Source organism: Lonchura striata, chromosome 1A (assembly GCF_050655825.1).
Source record: "Lonchura striata isolate lonStrDom1 chromosome 1A, ASM5065582v1, whole genome shotgun sequence".
Taxonomy (NCBI): domain Eukaryota; kingdom Metazoa; phylum Chordata; class Aves; order Passeriformes; family Estrildidae; genus Lonchura; species Lonchura striata.
Genome location: NC_140741.1, coordinates 62,560,488 through 62,585,167, shown reverse-complemented (window position 1 = coordinate 62,585,167; position 24,680 = coordinate 62,560,488). Strand labels below are relative to the sequence as shown.

General features: G+C 35.6%; 2 protein-coding genes across 6 annotated transcripts in view; one reads left to right on the top strand and one right to left on the bottom strand.

The window, feature by feature from the left end:
- COG5 (component of oligomeric golgi complex 5) overlaps positions 1-24,680 on the bottom strand; it is a 172,263-nt gene that overhangs the window by 136,119 nt on the left and 11,464 nt on the right. The gene's annotated exons all lie outside the window — the stretch shown is intronic.
- GPR22 (G protein-coupled receptor 22) lies at positions 1,385-7,443 on the top strand. Of its 4 annotated transcripts, none has more exons than XM_021539135.4 (3): positions 1,385-1,518; positions 1,666-1,918; positions 5,847-7,395. In XM_021539135.4, the coding sequence occupies exon 3, from the start codon at positions 5,872-5,874 to the stop codon at positions 7,171-7,173; it is 1,302 nt and encodes a 433-aa protein (XP_021394810.1). In that variant the 5' UTR covers positions 1,385-1,518; positions 1,666-1,918; positions 5,847-5,871; the 3' UTR covers positions 7,174-7,395. The 4 variants fall into 4 exon arrangements, with proteins under 4 accessions (XP_021394810.1, XP_021394811.1, XP_085425927.1 ...); XM_021539136.4 differs by lacking the exon at positions 1,385-1,518 and adding an exon at positions 2,927-3,187 and having other exon boundaries at positions 1,529-1,918; positions 5,847-7,443; XM_085569801.1 differs by lacking the exon at positions 1,385-1,518 and having other exon boundaries at positions 1,529-1,918.

Here is a 24,680-nt window from a genome sequence, read left to right as displayed (position 1 = left end):
CACTGTTTTCAAGCTCTTGGGAGGCAGATGATACAGAGACAGCTCAAAGGGTTCAATCAGCTGCTACTCAGCATAGCCAGCTGGTAGCTAGTGATCTCTGTTAAAGTTTCTGCAATCTTTATTTACATGGTTTCTGAATGCAAAACAGTATGGAACAGGAAGCATGCTGGATGGATATGAAGCCATTTTTAAAAACAAATAAAGCATGCTGTTACCTAAAGATAAATAATATATTGATAGCTGTCTGAACGAAAAAGTAAAGAAAAGAAATAAAGACATCTGAGTTACACAACTGCATTCTGTATTTGCATTAACAACCTAAAAACAGAGGACACCATCAAAATTTGACCCAAACTACCATCTTAACACAGTTACTTATGTAAGAACTCTACTTTAACATTTAGTACTTTATCACACCTTAAAAAAAACCTTAAAAATCTTTTAAGTCATGGTGAAAAAAAGCCCCACACTAATTTGAGATTATAAATTACCTATAGGACATTTTATACTCAGATATTCTTAAACTATTTGTTTCAGCAAACCAATTTTGGAAAATATTATTTTGGGGTTGATACTGAAATGATTTCCAAGGTTTATTTAGCACCAGTACAAATTAAAACAGGTATTGTGCTACACTTCTCATTAGGTGGTTGTGAGCATTGCTTATACTGATAGAACAGATTTAGAAATAAGTGGTGAAACAAAAAGTGAAAAGAAAGGCATCCCTTGCAAAGTGAAGGTCAAGAACATCATGCAAGAAAGACATCCTTACAAAAACCTGTCAAGTCTCTAGAAAAATTCATGTGAAACATGCAAGTTTTTTTAGAAGTTTACATTTCAATAAAATTAATAACCTCCACAACTATACATACATTGTACATAGTGATGGATCCTAAAAATAATTTTTTTCTGATCATGAATCAACTGAATTATCATGTCTGAATAATTATCAGGGTCTGAATAATCTCAGTGCATCCTAGCATAAATTTTCCTAATATACATGTGGGTATCAAGTTATCCTCAATATAACTTATTGCTACAAAACCTAGATGACCACTTGCATGTAAACATGCATGGTGAAATTCAGCATGGCTTAAAGAGGCAGTACTATTTCAGAATGTTTTTAAGACAAGAAAAATCAACCAACCAAAACAAATAAACAAACAAAAAATTAAAACACCTACAAGGCTCAGAAATTGACAGTAGGTAAATATAGACTGTTGGAAGCTTTTAAAGTAATAACTGTTTAGTCCCCGGGTTTTTTTTCAGGGCCATGTGGTTTCCAGTGTACACAAAGTAAAGAGTGAAAAGGTAAAAATAAAACAGGCATACCCTTAATATATTCCTGAATTCATAAATCATTTGTAAATTTAGTCCTTTTATAAAAGAATCCTTATATAAATTGGGGGGAGGGAGGGCATCAATCCCATATATGAAGCACAATTAAAGCCCAACATCACTGACCAATCAAAATTAGTGAATGCACTGCATCTCTCTGCAGTGAGGAGAAGCGACAAGGTAGGCTGTCATTCTGCAAAAGCTGCCCATCGCAAGCTTTCCTCTCAGAAGCACTGCTCTTCTTTTTTAGAAAGCTTGAATCTCAGTGGTGTCTCTGGAGACAAGAAGCCTTCAGTATGTTAAATTACTTTCATTATGTATTTTCAGATGCTTATTGATTCTACCGTAGGAAGAGTGGGAGACTGCAGCAGCCTGTAAACCAGAACTAAAGCAATTGTATACATGAGCAGTATGCTGAAACAATGGCACAGTACAGGCACAAATTTTCATTAAGGTCATTTTTTGAAGATATGCTTATTACCCTCTTTCCCTTCTACTCTGCTAACAAGTGAACAAAATGAATCCCTCCAACCTGGAACTGCTTCACCTGCATCGAGAATTTACCAAATCTTTAGTAGAGGTAAGACCTGTTCCTTATTATGATATACAGAATAATCAACATTAAACCAAATTAAAAATTGGAGGAAAAAAGGCAAGAGATCAGATTCAACTTATATTAAGCAGTAATATATTGGTATATTTAAGACCAGGAAATATTTAAATGCTATTTCCCCTTCCCCATTAAAAATATAATGATAGCAAAATGTTATTCTGTATGAAAATCTTATAGAATATTAAGAACCTGTTTTGTTCGTACAACATGAAGACAGTACAGTTTAAGCTCATACAGTACTGGGGAAAACAACCACATAAAGCAACTGGGAATATTTTTCCTCCCTCAGCAGTATTTCCAATTATTGGCAGTTAAATATGTTTCAAATTTATTCTGTTACTCTTTGAAGGATCAGATAGTCTGTAATTAGTGCATACTTATTGCTTTATGAAGGTTGGCTCGTATGACTAATCTCTGATTACTTAAGAAATCCCCCTTTTTTGTTGTTTTTTTTTAAAACTTATTTATTTCGTTCTCCTGTACATACAAGCCATTTATTAAAAGCATGGATTTGCTAAACATTTATTTCAAGAAAGGAAAGGATAACAGTGTGCAAATTAAACAAAACCGTATTTTTAAAAGGCTCATTAATGCTGTTCAGTTTCTCATTAAAAAACAAGAGAGTTGTATGTATAAACTACCTGCTCACCAGAGCTATAAAACTACATTTTGTAGCTTTAGTCACAGACAGTCTGCATCCAACTATTGCTTCTAGCCAGGATCTTTTGTAACCTGCACTATCTAGAGAATAGGAAACTTGTCCAAAAAACCTAAATTCATGTAAGCTGACAGAGGAATATGATTTTAATAGCAAGTAGAGAGCAGGCAAACTGTTTTTCTGTGTAATCTATAAGGTCCAATTTTACAGATCCTTTATTCATTAAATAAGTGATATTAGAAAATACATTCTTGCATTACTTTATTTTTGAAATTACAAGCCCTACTTTTAACCTTTTTTTTCCTCCCCTTCACAAGGGCATGCAGCAACTAATTCAGTTTTACTACTGACAATATGAAGAATGCAGTTGACCGGGTATCTTTGTAGCTGTATGACCTACGAGCAGCAGGATGCATCCCTAAAATGTATTCTTAAGACATAAAGGAATTAAAAACAAAACATGGAACACACTTGCATTACCATTTACGTGCATGACACTTCAACAATATACATGGAAGACTAACACATCTGCTCAGATTTTCATTAAAAGAAGAGTGCAATGATTGATTCTTAAAATGGTGAGCATTTCTTAAAGAGGGATTTATAATTTAAAACCAGAATTGTGGAAACTACTGATGCATGAAGAGACAATGAAACATGAAATCCCAAAAGGAGAATATGCATACTTCATCAGCAAGCTGAATAAAGGTTTAACCAAGCTTTTTCTATACTATTCATTAAATAACTTGTCATAATGACTAATGGATATTTTTCTCTCAATTTTATGATGTTATGTATTCTCCTTAAATCAAAATAAACCAAATTAGGTAACCCATGGTTACTCTCAAAGCACATGAACTGGATTTTATGATGTATAGCAACTTCTTTCACTAAGCCATCACTCAAAAGTAATGAGCAGGAATATGACAGAAAGAAATATGCAACCATAAACTAAGGATGTCTACACACTCTCTGAAAACAGAGATCAGAAAATATTATTTTTTAAACCTGGAAAATAAAAACAGGCTTCTACAAAATGCATCAGGGGAAGGAAATTAACATCACTTAAAAGAAGGTTTATTTATTATTGCTGGCTTGAAACTTATAACAGACACACAGAGTATGCCCTGGTCTGTAGAAGTATCCGAGGCAATTAAGAAGTCCCCATGTTTATTCAGAACTTTTTGCTGCTGAACTGCAGGAACCAAAAAAAGGAAAACAAAAAAAACCTGCAAGAAATGAAATCACAGCTCAGCTACCACTTGATTTCCAGGTTACAGTGCATTACAAAAATCTCTCAGTGACACCATGTGTCAGGTTCTGCCAAGCTGCTGCCACGCTGTGCCAGGCCCCTGAGGCACAGAGAGCAGGTAGGTGCCCGGCGCTGCCCGCGCGGCGCTGGGTGAACGAGCTCCTGGCCACACAGCTCTGCCTCCCGAAACCCAGGCAATGCAACAAGGAGGTGATGGTTAATCTATTCACGGTTTCCTAACACATCTGAGGTTTTCCGTTTTCACAAAATCTCGGTTGCTCTAAGGTTAGGGTGAGACTGTAATTTGTTTTAGCAGATCTGCTTTTGATTTCTTCCTGGCTTTTGCTAATACAAAAGAACTTAATTTATCCAGCAATGCATGTAGAATGGTTTCTTGAAACCCATTCACAGCCAGGACAGCATGCAAGAGGAGATCATTTCCCTGAGGGTTAATGTAAGACAGATAGAGGTTGCCTAAATTAGAAATGAAACAAAGCTTTTGAAATATTTCTTGTTTCATTTCACATCTGAGAGTAAAACGTTCTAATTTACATCTTTTTTATTTAAGAGGTACATGTGAAATAACTGTTGAAGAATACCAAGAATTTTCATCATACAATTTGCAATTAATAGTATTGTTCAACTGAGGCTTTTCAGAACTGCCGATGAAATCCATTTGCATACTGTATCCCAAGTGTGCTTAATTCATACTTTCATTTTAAAAGAGCTCAATTTTGTTCACCTTAGTGCTATCCGTTTTAATGTATTCAGAATAGAATAAAGGTAGACATTAAAATTTATTTTCATGCCAAATATTTCCCCTCTTAAATTTAAAAAAACCCTCCAGTATCATAAGAAGAAATTTAGTAACCTTTTATTTATTCAATCAATTACAAACTCAAGAGCTGGCTGACGATAGAAATCATACAAACATCAGGTATTACATGCAGATGCTATATTTAGAACTTACCCACATGTTTAAAACTAAGCAGATGAGACACAAATTAAAAAATCTGCTATATAAAATAAATACCTTTTTGATCCTTACTTATTCCTAAGAGAAACATGGTATGTATGTAAATCTGTTTGGTTTAATTTCAGTTTGTATTAAAAAAAACAAACCCAAAACAAGACCTGAAAGAGATAATTTTCCTTTTAAATATTATTTGCGGAAATTATTTCCTTGCATATATTCTGGAACAAAATTAAATACTCTTCCATTCCCTGTAGGCACAGATTTCTTGAAGAAATTGAAAATTCTAATCAGAAAAAGGAAACGTAGCATTTTATAATAAACTCAATTTCTCAAACCCAAATAAGTTTTGCATTTGAAATTATGTATACTTTTATAAAGCTGTTGTAGTGGCAAGTATCATACACATAGATGCACAGAAGATAAAAATGAATAGAAGGTTTAGACTCTAAAAATCTGGTGAATTACAGAACATCACATTTCAGACCATAGCACTACTGTAAACCTTACAAGAGAGAGGTGGATAAACTGGCATAAATAATTTAAACATCCTTTTTATGGGACATAAGCAACAGTGCTCCATGTTCCTATCACTTATTTTTCCACAAGAGCTTTTTAAAATGATCTTGATCACTAATTTGTTAATACTTAACAACATTCTTCTAAAATGACCCTCAAAGCAATACAAAGGCTATGCACAAAGTATGGTTTATTCAACAAACGAGCCCTTTGTGAAAAACCACATCACTATAAACAAAGGCTTGCCTCCCTAAGTGGAAGCTTTTCACTATTTTTTCTTTTTTCAAACAAATCCTGCTTTCTTTCAAAAAGCAAAGACCTTATTCTAGATCTTCAGGCTTTTGAGTCTATGCCAATTAAAGCTCTAAATATACTGTAAATGAAGAGTTTGGTAACAATATTGCTTTTCCTCCCTCCTCCTTCCCCAGCATTTACCTACAATAAGTGTTTAAAAACAAAATCAAATAGTTCCATATTTTATTTCACCTTTCAGGAGAAAAACCATCGGCAACAAAAGAATGTGTTTGTCCCCCATTCTGGAAGTCAACATGCAGTCCGAATCTAATATTACAGTTCGAGATGCCATTGATGACATCGATACCAACATGTACCAACCACTGTCATATCCATTAAGCTTTCAAGTTTCTCTCACTGGATTTTTGATGTTAGAAATTGTTTTGGGACTTGGCAGCAACCTCACCGTGCTGGTACTTTACTGTATGAAATCCAACTTAATCAATTCTGTCAGTAACATAATTACAATGAACCTTCATGTACTTGATGTAATAATTTGTGTGGGATGTATTCCTCTAACTATAGTTATCCTTCTGCTTTCACTGGAGAGTAACACTGCTCTCATCTGCTGCTTCCATGAGGCTTGTGTCTCTTTTGCAAGCGTTTCAACTGCAATCAACGTCTTCGCTATCACGCTGGACCGATACGACATCTCTGTAAAACCTGCTAATCGAATCCTGACCATGGGAAGGGCTGTGATATTAATGACATCAATATGGATCATTTCACTTTTTTCCTTCCTGATTCCTTTCATTGAAGTAAACTTTTTCAGTCTTCAAAGTGCAAGTACTTGGGAAAATAAGACACTTCTGTGCGTGAGTACAAATGAGTACCACACTGAACTAGGAATGTACTACCACATCCTCGTTCAGATCCCAATATTTTTCTTCACTGTTATAGTAATGCTAATTACATACACCAAAATACTCCAGGCCCTAAATATTCGGATTGGTACAAGATTTACAACGGGACAAAAGAAGAAAAACAGAAAGAAAAAAACTATTTCTTTGACCACACAGCATGAGACTACAGATGTGTCCCACAGCAGTGCAGGAAAAAATGTCGTCTTTGGTGTAAGGACTTCCGTGTCTGTCATAATTGCTCTACGCCGAGCTGTAAAACGGCACCGGGAGCGACGAGAACGGCAAAAGAGAGTCTTCAGAATGTCCCTTCTGATTATCTCAACATTCCTTCTCTGCTGGACACCCATCTCTGTTTTAAACACCACTATCTTATGTTTGGGCCCAAGTGACCTTTTGGTAAAGTTGAGATTATGTTTTCTAGTAATGGCATATGGAACAACTATATTTCACCCTCTACTTTACGCATTCACGAGGCAAAAGTTTCAGAAAGTTCTGAAAAGTAAGATGAAAAAGCGAGTTGTTTCAATAGTGGAAGCAGATCCCATGCCAAATAACGCTGTAATACACAACTCATGGATAGAGCCTAAAAGGAACAAAAAGATTACCTTTGAAGACAGCGAAGTAAGACAGAAATGTTTAGTACCTCAGGTTGTCACTGACTAGGTTTCAGTATTCACCAAAACACATCAAACGGAATATTTGAACAAGTTGTAAAAAAAAATACTGCCAAATAAGAAAAACTTTTTTAACTATTGGCGAGACTGTATATTTTCAATATATATGTTAAATAGAGTAGGTCTTGTATATTCAATTTCTTCATTATGTAAGATATATGTTGCATGGCTGTTTGTTAGCGTAACACCATGTGTATATTTGTCAAAAATATTCAAGTCCTCTTTTTTTAGAAAATAAATAGCCTTAAAGAACTGCAAACTTTTAAAAATATTTGTATGGCTCAATTTCTCTGTAAATATAAAAGAATTTTTAAGCAAAAATTGCACTTGGGAATACTTTTCTATAGCACAAATTCACCATTTTTTACACTATGGTGTTTTTAAATTTAATTCATAAACAATATTGATCAGAGGTATTCTGAATATTATGCAGCTACAACCAGGATGCATTTTGACCTCATATTTAGATATCCCACTTATTTCAATCTTCTCCAGCATGCAACTACTATGCACAGAAAAAGCCATTTACATTATGTCCTTCAGTGAATGGTTCAGAAACTTTTGATATGCGGGAAAAAAAAAATCATGCTGGTCCAAAAATTGAAAATACCCTTAAGAAAAGTAAAGTTTTACATATACAATCTTATATCCACAATTTCTACATGGAAAATACACAACTTTGAATAATTACAAAGGACAGGGCAGGGGTAAAAGGATAAATGAAAGAAAAAAGCACGGGTGAGAAAATTACTTGACTGATGCTAAAAGTCAATCCTGTGCAAAGGTTTAGTTTTTCACACTGACCTCTAGTGTGACACAAGCACCTTTCATACAGGAATTTTTAATTCATACCATTTATCTACATAGATATGACTAGTAAATGCCACAGCTAAAGTAGGAGGTAATTTTTCTTGCCCTTGATAACTTTATTATTTTCCATTGTGTTTAGCTCTAGCCATGAAATTGCCTTGTCACAAACCAATCACCAATACTGCTAGCTACACTATTCCTGCATTTCCTGGGCAGCCACGGCATACCTTTGCTCTACATTGTCTTCTCCAATTTCATCTTAAACCTGCATAGGCATATCAAGAAGCCTTAGGAATTTATCATCACTCACAGCACTTGTAAGCAAGAATTAAGATATTCATACAAACATAAGTTTGTCAAGTTGTTTGCACCGTGCCATGCCTAAAAATTTCTTAATTTCAATGAAACAGTGGCAGGGAGGGGGAAACAAAACAAAAAGCTGCAAAATCAATCAGCATGATTTCACTCCTCTTGTTACATAAACTGATCAGTGTGTCACCAGCTACCAGTATATTTAAAATGCTAATTCTCAATAACTATTATCTTATATAAAAAAGCAGATCATACCCTTGAATATGAGAGCTAGTTTGACTAAAGTATTACATAAAAAATTAGGATTTCTAAAGCACTTTTTTGAAGTTAATAAATAAGTGCACTTATTAACTTTATTAATAAAATTAATAAAATAAGTGCAGTTTTAAGGGAACAAAAAGCTATTTTCCACCACATAGCTAAATTATTAATCATATGTGTATTGCCAAAACTGGTTTTATGCTTAAAAAAAGTACTAGTAATGTATCTGAGTTTACTTGACCTCATGCCTTAGCTGACTAGAACAGAAGACTTAAAATATAATACTACAGCTCCATATTCCACAAAGAATAGCCACTTATAATCAGGTAAATTCTACCTAGAAATGTTATAATTTGATTGATGTGAAATGATGTAAAATTACTGTGTAACATACATTCAGACATACTTTCATATTTTCACTGGCCCAAAAATACCTGCATTCAACTGTACCCATTTAAATCACTTTTTTATCCATGTTATTTCTGATTTCCTACTAGAATGGTAATCCAGTATCTTATTTGAGAGGCTGCAGAGAGGAAGTAAATGCAATAAGCTTTTTTTTTTTAACTCCATGTCCTCCACATTTACCACTTTAAAAAATTCTTTTGGGAATAATTTCTGAAAAGAAACACACCCAAAATATTTAAGCAGAAACTATTATTTTTCTTTTTTGTACCCCTCCTTAATTTCCTTCTCCAGCTACCCTCTGTATTTTGAACAGTAGAAGCAGATGAAGCTGGGATGTGTAGGGTTAATATTATAACATGATTTCAGTGATTACTAATTTTCCAATAAAGCATTCCTAAATGAAAGATACTACTCATTCATTTAAAATGAAGGAAAGGAGAAATGATAATGAACAGATTAATAAGTCTACATCATGTCCTTATCTGAAAAAAGCATTTAGAAAAGCTTTCAGACTTGAAAGGTTTCTTGACAACATAACCTTACTTCTTAAAATTAAATAAAACCTCAAGAATTACACATTTAGTGTTAAAAGCTCATTCATTAGAAAATCAGATGCAATGAAGCAGCACTTCACAGCAGAGGAAGAGTAGCCTAGGAATTGCCTAAAGAGATTAAGCCCAGTTTTAAAGGCTGTGTCAATCACACTCATTGATTGCCTTTACAAATATAAGCAGGTTCATTTTTACTATTCTTCATCTTCATTAAATTTTTAAATAGTGGACTTTTACTACATTGGAGCACACTTTGAGGGCTGCAGCAGAAAATTCTACATACAGCAGGAAGGAATACAAGTAAGAATATGTGCCATCCTACATACACCCAGAAGCCATCATAAAACAAGACAATACAATATCAGTACCACATGACAAATTTAACACAAGACAAAATAAAAAGTAAATTGTGAAGACACACTACATATCCTACAGACACAAGAGGATTTCAGGAGTGATATGATGGTGGTGGGTGCTTGACAGATAGACTAAAACAGAATGCAAAGAGGCAGCATCGCTGAAGAAAAAAGGGCAAATTTATGCCATAGTATTGTACAATAAGAAGCCCACTACATTCTTAAAAATTATCTCACCACAGTGAATCATTAGTTCAATTACATTTCACACCACTCAGCCTAAGGCAAGCAGAATTGTACAGGACTCCAAAAATATTACTTCCAGCAAACATATCGCAGAAACACAAGCAAGCACTGCCAATTTCTACATGTTCTCTGTCTCTAAAGTATTAGCTGGTATCCGACTATGTTGTTTTTTAACTGCAAATGCATTTCCATTCAATTTTACATTATAAAATGAAGTTATTCCACACTAAAATTACCAAAATATGCAGAGTGCAGTGCCAGGATCTATTAGGATATTCAAGAAGCATACCTTCACACACTAGTACACCACAAAGCTGTGAAACAGAAATGTAAATACATCGCAAATATCTAGTTTCTAGTACACAACAACTCTTATGAATTACAAGGCACGTAATCTACACATGGTCAGAAGTTCTGTTTACCTTATTAGTGCAAAGGAAAGAGCAGTCACTTTTGTACTTTCTTAATATATTAGATTAAAAATGTATGCAGTTGGATACACATCAGATCAATTAACCCCTCCTCCTTCGTTGTTACATAAATATACAAATGTATGTCATACATAATCATTATTTATTTGGACACACTAAAAGGTGGGTTTAACATCAGCATCTATTTTTTATTTATATGAAGGAGGTTTGGTAAGAGTATCACTGAACTGGACTGACAGGCACTATGTCCCACCACACATAAATTTAAACATCCTATATTCCCCACCCTTGTTGGATTTTTTTTCATTTTAAATTAAATAATATATTGAAAGGCTACAGAATTTACCCAGACAGGAGAACAAAATTTCTGTTGTGTTAATCATTAAATATACTATATTGCAGTGCACACAGTACTTCTTTTTAAAGCAATGTATTTGCTAATCATCAAAGTTCTTTGATAGTTGAATATTCTAGACTTACGTTTGTTTCCTACGAAAAAAGTTTTAGTTGCCAATTGCCATCAGACTCCTTTGAAAGGAGAGACTACAGCATTCTTTGGCAAAGTTTTGATGCAGTATTAAAAAAATCTAGAATATGCTAAATACTCTTCTGTTGCCTCATTATTCAGACAAAATATCTCCAACATACAGCTAAGAACAATCAGCTTCTGTCTTAAAATTTTCCAGCCTTATAAGAGCTGAATTCTACTCCTACTTCACACATTCTGCCATTATATCACTGAATGTATTTACCTTATACCAAGAGGAAAGAAGAATCTGACTATATAATTACCATCTCCTTTTTCTACTTCACAGAACACTCGTGCAATTCAAGAGGCAAAATGAACTCCAGGGTTTGGGTTTTGTTTTGGTGGGGGAAGGTTAAAAAAAAAAAAAGGAAAAAACCACATACTAACTAACAAGAAAATCAAAATCACTCAGAGCCAACAAGAGTTTAAAGAAGAAGGATGTGAAGAAGGAGAAGAGTACAGGTCCAGCAGAAAATGGCAGAAGGCAGAAGGAAGCACTCTAAGGCAGCTACGGCCATCAGGACCACAGAAAGGCAGAAGGCAACATGCACTTGCTGTGGAAAAAATACTAACCTTATTCTTTAGGTTGTAACAGCAAAAAAAAAAATAAGAACTTGCCTTTGAATCACTGAGTGTGATATGTGGTTGTGCCAAAATTGCTGGGAGGAGAGGGGAGAGCAAGATGAATAGCAGCTCCAGAAAAGGCTTTTGATTTAGCAAAATATACACAGAATAACTGACAAACAAAAAGCATGCACAATTCTATTACCTCTTTTCCTACAGATAAAATACAAAGTACACACAGAGTACAAGCATTACAAGAGAAGACTTGAAAGGTTAAGCATGTGCTCTCAGTGATACATTTTAAAATACGGTATTGAATTTTCCTTTAGTCAGGTAACTTCAGTTCATGTGGATGCTTTGAGTGTTTCACTACAAACGTATATGTTCAACTACTGCTTTTTTATCACAATTTAGTTATTTTTGTAGAGTAATAAATTGAAGGTGATATATCATTAGGCATCTTTATATTCTTTGCTAAAATTACACTTCAGTGATTATTATAAATTTAAACAGAAAGAGAGAAATATCTGCTTGTGTGCTTACTTTATAGATTTATGTATCATCTTGTTTTCCTATTTTACAAAGAAATTCTCACACAATGAAAAGAAATTTACTTGAAATGAAAAACCAGGAGATTTACAGTGAAAGTTCTGTGGTAGGTACACAATCTGAAATTATTAAACCGATTCTTTTTATAGTTTGAATGAACTGTATCCTTTGCATATAAACATTATTCTGATTCCTGACACTGCAGTCAGACAAGCAGGCAGGCTGAGAGCACAAAGCTGTTGGCACACAGAACACTCTTGTTTCCTTTCCAAGATGGTTTTTGGAAATATACTTTTGGTTTCTGCTACCCTGATACGATCTCTAACTCCATACCATATATTGTAACAGTTTAACCTGATACCATATTTAATAAACAAATCAATGTCACTGCTGAAAAAACATTGCTGTGAAATCTGTCACTCTGGCTATGTCAGACTGCTATTAACATAGCTGTATTAGCACAGTTTTACTTTTAACTGTACCAGGAACTCTCACAATCTGTTGTGAGATTTTACTTCAAATGGAACTCAATTTCAACTCAATTAGTAGGGGGAAAAAAGCACAGTAACTGTGGTGCGTCTCTGCACCACAGTTTTCTTTCAAATTTTATTTCAAGATTTTTTTTTTCATAAATCCCTGTCACAGACAGAAGAATGGATAAGGAGGAGAGAAGGACATCTTCCCACATTAATAAGTTGTCACAAATATCAGTGATAATTTGTGTACCAGGCTGCATTTCCAATGGGCTGAAAACACACTTAAGGCAAAAGAAAATGAGAAAGGAACATTATTTGCCATGTATGTATCATCACAAAACAAAAGGTGAGTATGAGCACTGCTGTTGTAAAACACCTTAATAATATTCAGGAAGATTATTACTTCTAAGAGCTCTAACAATGAGCAAGTGAGACCTGTCAACAAACAAGAACAAACAAAACAAAAGATGTGGAAATTGGTTGATGAGAAACTCACTGTGACCCAGAAATGTGCACCTGAAGCCAAGAAAGTCAACTGTATCCTTGGCCCCATCAGCATCAAAGGAATCTGGCCAGCAGGAAGAGGCGGTGATGCTCCCTCTACTCTTCTCTCATGAGACCCCACCTGGACTGCTCCATCCAGCTCTGGGGCCCCAACCCATCAAACATTTTGACCTGTTGGAGCAAGTCCAGAGGGCCATGGAGACATCAGAGGGCTGCAGCAACTCTCCAGTGAAGAGAGCTGAGAGTTGGGGTTGTTCAGCCTGGAGAAGAGAAGGCTCTGAGGAGACCTCAGAGCACCTTCCAGTATCAGTGGGATCTACAAGAAGGCTTTTTTACAAGAGCATGTCATGAAATGACAAAAGGAAATGGCTTCAAACTTAAATAGGACAAGTCTAGATTAGATATTGGGAATTAATTCTTTACTGTGAGGATGGTGAGGCACAGAACAGGCTGCCTAGAGAAGCTGTGGAACCTCCATCCCTGGTTTAGTGTAAGGTGTCTAAGCTTACAGCAAGGGGGTGAAAGTAGATAGTCTTTAAGATCCCCTTCCAAACTAAACCCTTCTGTGATTCTATGAAGAGAATCTGTGAGTAAAGATCATAATATGGACACATAACCTTCCACAGTCAAAATTATTAAAATGGACGTATGCAGCTCATTTGCACTTGCATCAAACAGTGATGAAGTACAGAAAAGTGAACATGAAGACAAATTAAAGGTATCTTTTAAAATATTCATATATTCAGAAGCTTCTAATAAATCTTGCCTCAGTTTTACAGCATACAGTGAAGATTCCAGAGCAGTTTAAAGAAACTAGAATAAAAGTGGAAAACTTTTGATTCTTGTGTTCCGAATTTTCTTCCAGTCAAAAGTTTCTGCAACTCTAGTTTGCTAATCAAGTCTGCTAAAACTGGGCAAGGGAGGAATCTTTGAAATTGTTGACAACCTGGCAGAGAAACAGTATGTTCTCAAAATAATAGGAAGTTCCTTCTTTTAATGAAGTAAGGTTTCCACATTTTTCGTGAGATTACATGAAAAAGGGTATGAGACCCTGCTGGTTTTCAGCTGAAGGAGGTCTAACTTTAAGATAACAAAGCCAGTAATTAGACTTAATGTCTGTGAATAACTGAAGGTTGGACCTGAAAGGTAAAGACATAAGACAACTAGACTATTTGATGTTTCAAACAATAACTGAGCAGAGCTGATAAAATGCTTAAACAATATTTGAAAATTATGTGTATGAGTTGGGTGACGAGAAAAAACTACTCTTGGGAAAACAGCCTATTTTTAAAGCTGTTTCTTATGAAGAATGAAATCTTACTCTACACTTCTCATTACTTTGTGTTACATACAGTAACACCTTCACTGATCTTTTAGGCAAGACAATAGAAACAATAGTTACAGGGATAACTAGTAACAAGAGTTACAGGGATACTGGCTCACATCCAAGGCCTGAACAAAGATTAGTCTTCAGTCTTATTTTTCATAGCTATTTGGTTAGACTTTTTTAACCAGAACTGGCTATACTTTAATTGGAAATTAACAGAATAAAATTGGTTATTATGTTTAAGATTTGAACAACCAGTATTTACTTGAAGAATTACAACAAAATTGTGTATATAATCCAATTTTTCAATTATTTTATACTTCTGAATTTGCCAGGCCTCATTTTCCAGTCCTTAGCTCTTGCCATTTCTTTCCCTACTAATCCAAGAGCCCTTCTGCGGTCCTTTATTTTCTCCCCATGAATGCACCTCTACAGTCTTAATCTTCAAGAAAAAGGGCCCACTTAATCACCCACTGTGACATGTATAATTGCATTTATTCACAGGTAACCACAAAACTGTTTTTATCCGTAGAGCACAATTCTCTACACCATTTGCACAAGTACAGATTTGTTTGACACAGCTCCATGAATGCAAGAACAGAAACAACATTGGTGAAGCAATCCCAGCAAGGAGACACGGTCCAATTCCAAAGCTTTACAGTTTAGTTACCCCTGTTTCGCTCTTCCAGCTCCCCCAGTAACAAAATCATCTACTAAGAATGTAGAGCAACTGTGAGATGAGGAGAATATGGCTTATTTAAATACCTGCTTTGGGGAAAAATAACTTAAAGGGAGATTTAAGCCATCTAAATTTATGCACATAAATCTATAATGCATCTGCACAATTTCTTTAATCAATTCAGTACGTAAAACACACAAATTTGTTTGGTAACACATATTTTCCATAAAAAGGTGATTGACTATCATTAATTCAGCTTTACAGACCTGAATTCTTCTTTCAAATGAATTCAATTTGCCTACTATTTTTTTAGAGTAGCTTTGCATCCACCTGACATTGGTATCAATAGTAATACCATCTCCTTCTGAATGCTAGAACAACACAACCTGGACTTTCTCCTTCCCTATTCAGTAAGGAATTACAAACTAAAGCCTCTGGGAACTTAGCACTCTTGTATAACATCCTTGTTAGTCGTTGGTATCCTTACTCTATGGAAGAACAAACTACCCTGTCTTCAAAGAGAAAACAAGAGCACTTACTAAAATTCCTCCTATTCTCCATCTTCATGAACAATCTGAAAACTAGTATATTAATAAGTCTACTCCATTATAGGTGTCTTTCTGGTTCCAGTCAGTCATGGATTTTTTTTTTTTTTGCAATATTTTAGATTTTTCATACCTATAATCTATATTTGCAATGCATTCAGTGGCATTTATGCATTGTTTTCCAATTGTAGTTGTTGTCTTTGCTTTGCACACTACATTAGAACAGGCCTTCAGCCAGGAGTACCCTCCTTCTTGATTGCTAAAAAGCCAGTATTATTTCACAACCTAATATTGTCTTCTCAGTAAGCTTTCAGCTTTCAAGTTTGGCTAAATACATTTGCCCCACCTACTGAACAGAAGATCCTTCGCAATGGAAAATCAACTCATTTTGAAATGAGACACTGAACACTGGGTCTATCGAGAGTTTGCTCTATGCATCACAACTTTACAGTCTGGCAACAAATGTCTTCCAAATCCAGTAAGTTTGTTTATTATAAGAAAACACAAAATAACATTTCCTGTGTTAGAAATAGGTGACTTTAGAGAACTGGCTGCAGAGGACAAGTAGTCTAGGCTCCCAACATAAATTTCAGAAACATGCAATGATTCAGTTTTTCTGGTTTAATTCAGTGGGTTGTGAAAGTAACCTGGTTTGGGTTTTGTTAGCTGACTTTCAGATCTATATGTATTTACAGTTACTTCTACTGAAACTTCTCTTTCTGCAATCCTTCAATGGAATTTTCTGAAAATTATTTGCTACCACCATTATTTGATCTTCTAGTAATCATTCTAATCCAATGCTCACTTCTTTCCTTGATCACCAGACAACACCTGTCCATTTTATCCATTTCTATTCTCTCTCACTACTGCTGAATCTGTTTGTTCAAAAAGAAATAAAAACCACTCTGTTTTGTCAGACATACACTACTGAAGTGTTATCTCTGAATGAACCATGCTCTTTTGCTGTTCAATCACTGGGTTACACACCAATAAATGCTTCAGTCCCAGCAGAAGGAAAAAGATCAATATTAGAAACTGTTTCTCAGTGTTATTTCTTTGACCACTAAACAACTGATTTCACCATCAGCCATAGAAAAACAAATCTCAGCTACCCTCAGCTAGCATCCCTATAAAAAATATGTGTGACATTTCTCCACACCTTCCCTTGGACAAGTGATTCATCTATTGAACTCAAACAACCAATCTGATCACCTCAGAGATCACTACTCTAATTCTGGGAGAACTAACCTGCAGTTTACTTTGAATCTCCAAGTATATAAATGCTCAGAAAGAGGGAACAGAGAAAGTTATAAATGCCAATTCCTACCAGAGATTCACACAGTGCGTATACATACTTAGCCAGAAACATAAAATTGCAATTTCCTTGCAGAATTCCCACCCAGAGCAGATCAGACAACTGGATCCATATTGTTTCAGATGTATCATTCCAGCTGTGAATGGAATTAGAGAACTAAATTTTTCCATTCTAGTCATTTGTGTCGCCAACCTAAGAGCCCTAGCTCTTCGTTGTTTACTTGAACTTTAATGGCTGTTGAAATAGAGTAAGAATATACCACAAATTTAGAGATGGTATCACTTTTTTTTGCTAATATCCCTGCATTCATTTACTGTTTGGAATTATGTCACTCAACTTTCCTTTCTCTTCATGACCATACACACACAGCTTTTGCATTGTTTATGTAATATGTAAGAGATACTGCAAGTTATTTTCAAAATCTTGCCATCTACTCATGTTCTCTACAATGTATTTATAATTTACAAGTTGCAAAAATATAATCTCTCAAAGATTCACCACTAACCTCTGTGTCCCTTCCATTCTCTCAGTCAAAAGTACTTAAGTACTTTTTTTAATCTTTTTTTTTCATCTTTGGTCTGGTCTTTTTTTTTTTTTTTTAACTTATAGAGTTTTTAAAGTCAGTGCACAAAAACTTACTAGATTTAAAGGCAGATAGAGCTTGCAGACATCTTTTTGTGTTGCTAGGTTTTGTATGTCACCTGGAAACAGAAACCCAGAGCTTTTCTTTCTACTTTTAATTATGTAGTTCTACTGTATACATATGACTTTCCAGTAACAATACTTTGTCTCAAAACTCAAAGATGCCCTAGGATCTGTACTAATTACACAATCATAACTGCTTCAAACCAATTAAAAATAAAAATAATCCTCTGAATTAGTATTTACCCTGTATTTGGCTGAACACAAGCATTCATAGACACAAGCCTATAAGTGTTCCTGGCTCTCTCATATCCTTTCATATCTCCACTCTTATGACACACCTTAGCTAACAAATACAAAAATACAGACTGTTCAAACACTTGAAAAGATCAATGGGCAAAGCAAACACGAGGTCCAAACCTTGTTGCAATGCCATCCTTCTGGAGGGGAATAAATATGCCTTAACAGCAAAACAGAAGCAGGTTTGGTATAATTCCTTACTGCTCTATAGGGATACTTTGAGAAGAGAGAAGGAGAATTTTGTAATTAGAAAAAGAAAATATAAGTACAGTTTTCAGATTTTAAAATTACATGTATAAATTCACTAATTGCAAAATAAATAAACAAAAATTGGGAAAAAAAAAAAACCTATGAGATCTGGCCCTTACATTTTAACCTATTAATGAAAAAAGATAGAATGGTGTAATTGCCAAGATCATCTTCCAAAATTTCCCTTTTCATCACTCCTTCTATTCTTCCTTCCCAATCAATTCTTCTTTCAAAATATCCAAGTTCCTTTATTTCAGCATTAATTGACACTACAAACCCCAGATACATCCTCCAGATCACAAAACCCCAGACCATCTGATGTATTACCAAAGCAAATGGAAAACATTGCAGGCATGGTAATTTTAAGAAATAAGTACTGGCTTAATCTCAAACACTGAACTGAATGTGCTACCAATGCAAACACTATTTGTGCCTTATGACCATAGACAGTTTAAATGCATAATAATTTACCAACTGCATGATGGGTGCAGTTATTCTGCTGTCCTGAGAATAATTAATCTCCAAGCAGAAAACACTTTGTGGCAGTCCATCATGCTCCCCCTCCCCTTCCTTAGTTATTGTCCACTATCATTTCTTTCCCACTGGACTCCTCTGAACTGTTAGAAGTGAATAAAAGAAGAGCTGTCAGGCCCTCTGCACCTGCTGAAGCCTAGCTTAATGTAATACTGGCCTATAACCAAAACTTCTATACGTTAGATCATACAATAAAAGTCACAACTGATCTTAATCATGAAATAGCAGAAATCAGATTTAGGGAACAGATGACAGGGAGCTGGAAAGAGTAAAGCTTTTCAGAAATATAACAAACAAAAGGTATGGACATCTGTAACTGAAAAAGGAAAAACAAAAGACAGAAAATAGACTTTGATAGGCCTGAAATACAGAAAAAACTTTTAGAAATACTCCACATGCTACAGCAAAAGAAACTTGAACACACCGTAATTAACTTCTGACACAGCCTTACTACTGGGCCATCAATAACGTATCACTTAGGAACAGGTTAACACCACAATGGAAAGTGGAATACTAAACCCATTTTAAAACATCTGATACACAGCCCTCCAACGAGGCCTATGTGCTTGAGACTAAAATTATAAAACACTTAATAGTACAGCAAAATCAAATTTTTTGAGTAGTTACCGCTAAAAGATTAATCTCATCAATACCAGAAATCAACTTAATGCTTACATGAAAAAATAGTTTCACTTAATACAGCAAACTTGAAACTTGTTTACGATTTTTTAATGGAAACTAGGCATGAAAAAATCCCAGAATTACAAACATACTTGGATTCTTTCTCTTGAACTGTATGTATAAAATTAAATTTAAAACCCTAAAGGATTTCTTGAAAAACAAAATTGCAACAGCATTTTTTTCTTGCTTCAAACTTAAGCCTTTTCTCTCATGTGCCTGTAATTGTTTAGTGAGTTCTATTGAAATGGTTAGAAGAAGAATGCATGCCAGATATTAGGTAAAACATGTTAAATATTTATGTAAAATGCTTTGTCTAACATCAGGTTTGCAAGCTTGGAATTCTAGTCACAACAAAACATAATTTGATGGTAAAATCTGTATTCTCTGTCTGCCTTGCTCAAAGAAGATGAAGAAGTCTTACACTATTGGCCTCTTAATAATGAAAAACTGTATTAAGTTTTGAAAATCATTCTATTACATGCACATTAATTTGGTATCTTACAGTCAATGGTTCAAATTAATGAACTTGGTACATACTACCAAGAATATACTTTATTTCAAAAGTCAACAAGAAAAAAATTAACCTTCCCACTAGAAAGGGGATTTTTTGATCTGGAATACTACAAAAAATATGCACATCAAATTTTTGTATTATCTTCCATCTTATGGGAACAGAATCTCACAAATATATTAACAAAGCAAAATAAAAACCAACTCAACTGAAAGGAACATGAAATTGAAGAACATGGAGATTGCATTCAGCTACAGAAAGGCACAGTATTTTTTAGTCCATACCATTTTAGTCAAGGTCTGGCAGTGTTACTGTTAACACCACCGGGGACAGAAGAAAAATGTTTTAGCAGGATATATGCACTTCCTATGGATGCAGATGCACCACCTGAAGCAGTGGCACTAATGCAGATGGCTCTGAGCCCGTAATACAATTCAGTCATTCTCAGCAAAACTAATTACCCCAGGCAAAGAGTCAAGCAGTCAAAGCCATATAATTTCTATTAATCAAATCAGTTCACTTACCCCTACAGAACAACGCATTATGCTACAGACATGCTTTGTTATTTTGGGGGACACTAGATATTACACAAGGCAGCAAACTGTAAGGCATCTAAGTCCCTAAGCAAAAGTACCATGAAAACAACATTTCCCTCAAGTTTGATGAGTGTTTATTCTTATGAGAAACTGTGTGCAGCAGTATTAGTATCACCAAATCTGCCTCCTCTTTGTACTAGCAATGAAAGACTTCACTGACATGACAGTAACCAAGTCCATCCTCATTTTAACAGCGGTCAACACAAGATCTAGCCTGGCAATCATACACTGTAAATTATTGCTTGGAACAGGAAAAAAAATGAAGCTCATCACTGAACAGGATATAGGAAGAAGGCGGCAGTAAAAGAGAGCTGCCACAGTATCCATGGCAGGTGTTCAGACAGTTTACCATTGCAAGTTTAGTAATACTTGTGTACAGATACATAACACATATTGAATGTTACTGCAAAAACTGTAGCAGCTAAAATGAAACAGCTTTTAGACAACAATATTTAACCTGAGGAACAAATATTGCAGTCAGCCAATCTGCAGTCACTTCAGAATAAGTCACTGTGTACATACTAGATTATTTATGCTATTTTAAAATGCTATTTTAATAGCACATTTCAAATAATAAGATATACCATTAAAACCACAAGTAAAGTAATTCCACCTAGCAATAGATAGGGCTAACTATAAATATAAATAAACTAGTTTCATATAATATAGTATAAAATAATATAATATAGTATAAAATAAACTAATTTAATACTTACTACTAAAATAACAAATTAAAACAGTTGTTTCCTGAATACTAACTAGTAGTGCTTAGCATTTTGATAAACACATAACAATATTCATCACTCATCCCAAATACTGAAAAACTAAAAGAGAAATAAAGTAACATCTTTCTTAAGAACAGTTGGACAGCTGACCTTCTTTCCCAGCAAAGGGGGGAAAAAAATTAGATACAGGACACTTACATTCACATAGTCAGTATCATCTTCTTTTCCCTGCTCACTGCATTTTTGCAGCACCCAAGTAACACAATGAACTATGTGAAGTTTATGGGACTGTCAGTTAAAACCAGGAGAGAAGTAATTGTGTCAGAGGGTTGAGACGAAGCTCTTTGAGGAGATTTATCTATCTCATCTAAAGGAATGATAAGAACAGGCTGAAGTGATGGCATGAAATTTCCAGTCACACTGTCCTAATAATATTCCCAGCAGTATCTGGGAACAATGCCCAACAAACCAACTTGTAAAGAAAAAAAAAAAAAAAAAAAAAGCAAAACCACCCAAACAAACAAAAATTGTGGGGAAGGAGGCAATATCTCCAAGAGGCACAAAGGACTGAGAGAGCAGATCACCTCACTGAGTCCTCCTACTTCAAGGCAAAACCATCCCTATTTAATTATCCTTGTTTATTGCAGAGGAGTTGAACTAGATCAGCTTTAAAGGGTCTTTCCAACCCAAGCTATTCCATTACTATATGATTTCATTCCTGGTACATGCTTTGTCTAAAACACTTAAACACTTTTAAAAAGCCTTCAAATACTGTTTTACAGCTCCCCTGAAATTATAATTTCTGGCAGAACTCTTTCCTAGCATTTCAGAAAAAAAATTTCCTTTGCTTCATTTCAGGCCCACGTTTAAGTCACTGTGCATATGGAGAGCCATTTAATCCCTTCCCATCTGAAAAACCTTTGTTCATCTGAAGAATATTACTCTCCCTCTCACTCCCCTCTTCTCCAAAACACAGCCACACACTTCCAGTTCCTTCACCCACTGACTATCATCAAGACCTTCAGCCACCATTGCTGCTGTGCTTAGGAATTTCTCCAATTAACATACATCTTCCTTCAATGAGGTGCCTCAAAAGGGACTTGATATTCTGTTTGAAGCATGAACAAAGGATTATTTTCAAGTGCCTTGCACACAACACTCTTATAAATATCAGCACAAACTTAGTTGCCAACAATGTCACACTGCTACAAAATAAATTAACAAGTGGCTTGCACTCCAGTTTGTGAGGAACTATCAACCCTCTCAGCAGAAATGTAATCCATACAGTCATTTCTCCTATTCCCCCTCTTAACTAGAACTATTTATTGTGAGGACTGAGCACTTGTCTGAAAGAGAAATAAAATCAGTCCAGGTAAGACGTATCTCCAATCCGCTAAGAATATTTTTCATTCTAATCCTGTTTCCCAACATACCTCCCATTCTTCTCTGCTTGATTATTGGTAGTAAATTTAATAAGGATATATGCCATATTACATCACTCAAATCATTAATGAAAATACAAGCCAGCTACAGAACATGTTTTAACAACACCCTGCTTGATAATTGCTGGGTAAGTGAACAACAGATGAAGGCTTTTGGGGTACAGCTTTCTCTGAACTTCTGCATTCACTGCATGACATTTTCATCTGGATTCTATTGCCAATCCTGTAGTGTGACACAGTGTCAAGAGCTCTATTTAAATCAATGGTGTCAAGAGCCCTATTTAAATCAAACTACAAGACAGTCATTGATCTCTCTAGTCCCAAGGCCTGTTATGCTGCCAACAAAGAAAATACGGTTGGTTAAACAAGATTCATTCTTGATGAATCTGTGTGTCCTACTATTTAACAGCAATCTTATACAGACTCCAACAAATAGTTTATTTGTTCTAGAGTTCTTATGCTTAAGGAAGTCAGGTCAAAAAAACACTGCTTCTCAGTAAAAGCTACTGTTTCTTGTATTTCTACCTAATACAAATATTTTATTTATTTACCATCACTGCAAAATAAACTTCAATACACAACTAAGTAAAAGTTGTGATTGAACTACCATAGATTAGCTACAGAAATATATATTAAATACATAGCTAAACACACACATTTGTGTCCCCCAAGCAGAGTGTAGCAGTACATTAAAAAAAACTTGACGTTTATCTTAAGATCCTGCACAGAATACCTTAGAAGCAATGGAAGGTATTTTTTGCCATAGCAAGTGCAAAGCTTTCACAGTAATATCACAAGGCTGAGTTTGACAAAGCAGAAATTACTCTGCGTCACACATACAACACAAAGGTAATAAACAATGGAATGATTTTTTTTTCCTTGAACAAGAGATGAAAGGGATCTTCAGGCATACCTGGCTAAAACCACAGATCAGTATTCATCTTGGACATGAAAGCAAGCCTCTGTGACACAAAGGTCCCTGTCCAATACCAGGCTTTCACACCACTCATGTCTACCACCTATTTATTACCATCAGATGTTGGAGTATTTCTCCAGGCCTCCCAAAGCTTTAATATCTCAGCAACTGTACTGCCAGCACCCAGTGCTGCTCCCATACTTACCATCCTCAGAGCACTACATGACATTTCCCATCCTCCTGAAGCATAGCACTCCCACAGCCTCACCCCAAGCCACCACATCCCCAGTGCTCTCCTGCCACACCACACCACCACCACCACACCTCTCTGCTAGAGATCTCCCACCCATCCCAAAGCTTTTCAAGTTCAGAAGCACAGCACAGCATTTCCCCAGCCATATCCCACAGCCCCCTCTCCCTGCGGACACTGCCTTCCCGCTGATTTCACAGCCCTACCCTGACCCACACTGGCCGCAGCCCCCTGAGCCTTCCTCCCCTCGGAACAGAGCTACCCCACACCCAGCATCACTGCCTCTCCACGCAGGACAGACACCTCCAATTCCCTGCACCAGCATCTCCTCGGGGGGGTGTTCCCATCCACTCAGGTGCTGGGAGGCACAGCCAGCTGGGAAGCAGAAGAATACAAACCAGCCAAGGTGGGCAGTAGAGGGTGACAAAGATGCAGATGGAGATGTAAGAGAGAAGAAAGGAAGAAATACCAGGAAAGAAGATTGAGAGAGAAATGACAGTAGACAAGGTATTTTACTTGGCCATAAACCATCCAGAACTAAGGATTAAGGATTAAAGACCATAAGTCTTGGCTAACCCCATGGACTGTAGGATCAAATTCAAAAGGGTCGCCTAAAGGGACACATTTCCCTTCATGTTCAACAATAATTACTCAGACTTTGTTAAGCTTCAGGAAAACACCAAGTATTTGAAAACAAGAAACTCAAAAGACTGGGGCACTTCGACAAAAGAAAGTGCAAGGTTTTTTATTTTAATGGCGAAACAAAAAAAAAGAAGAAAAAGAGTAG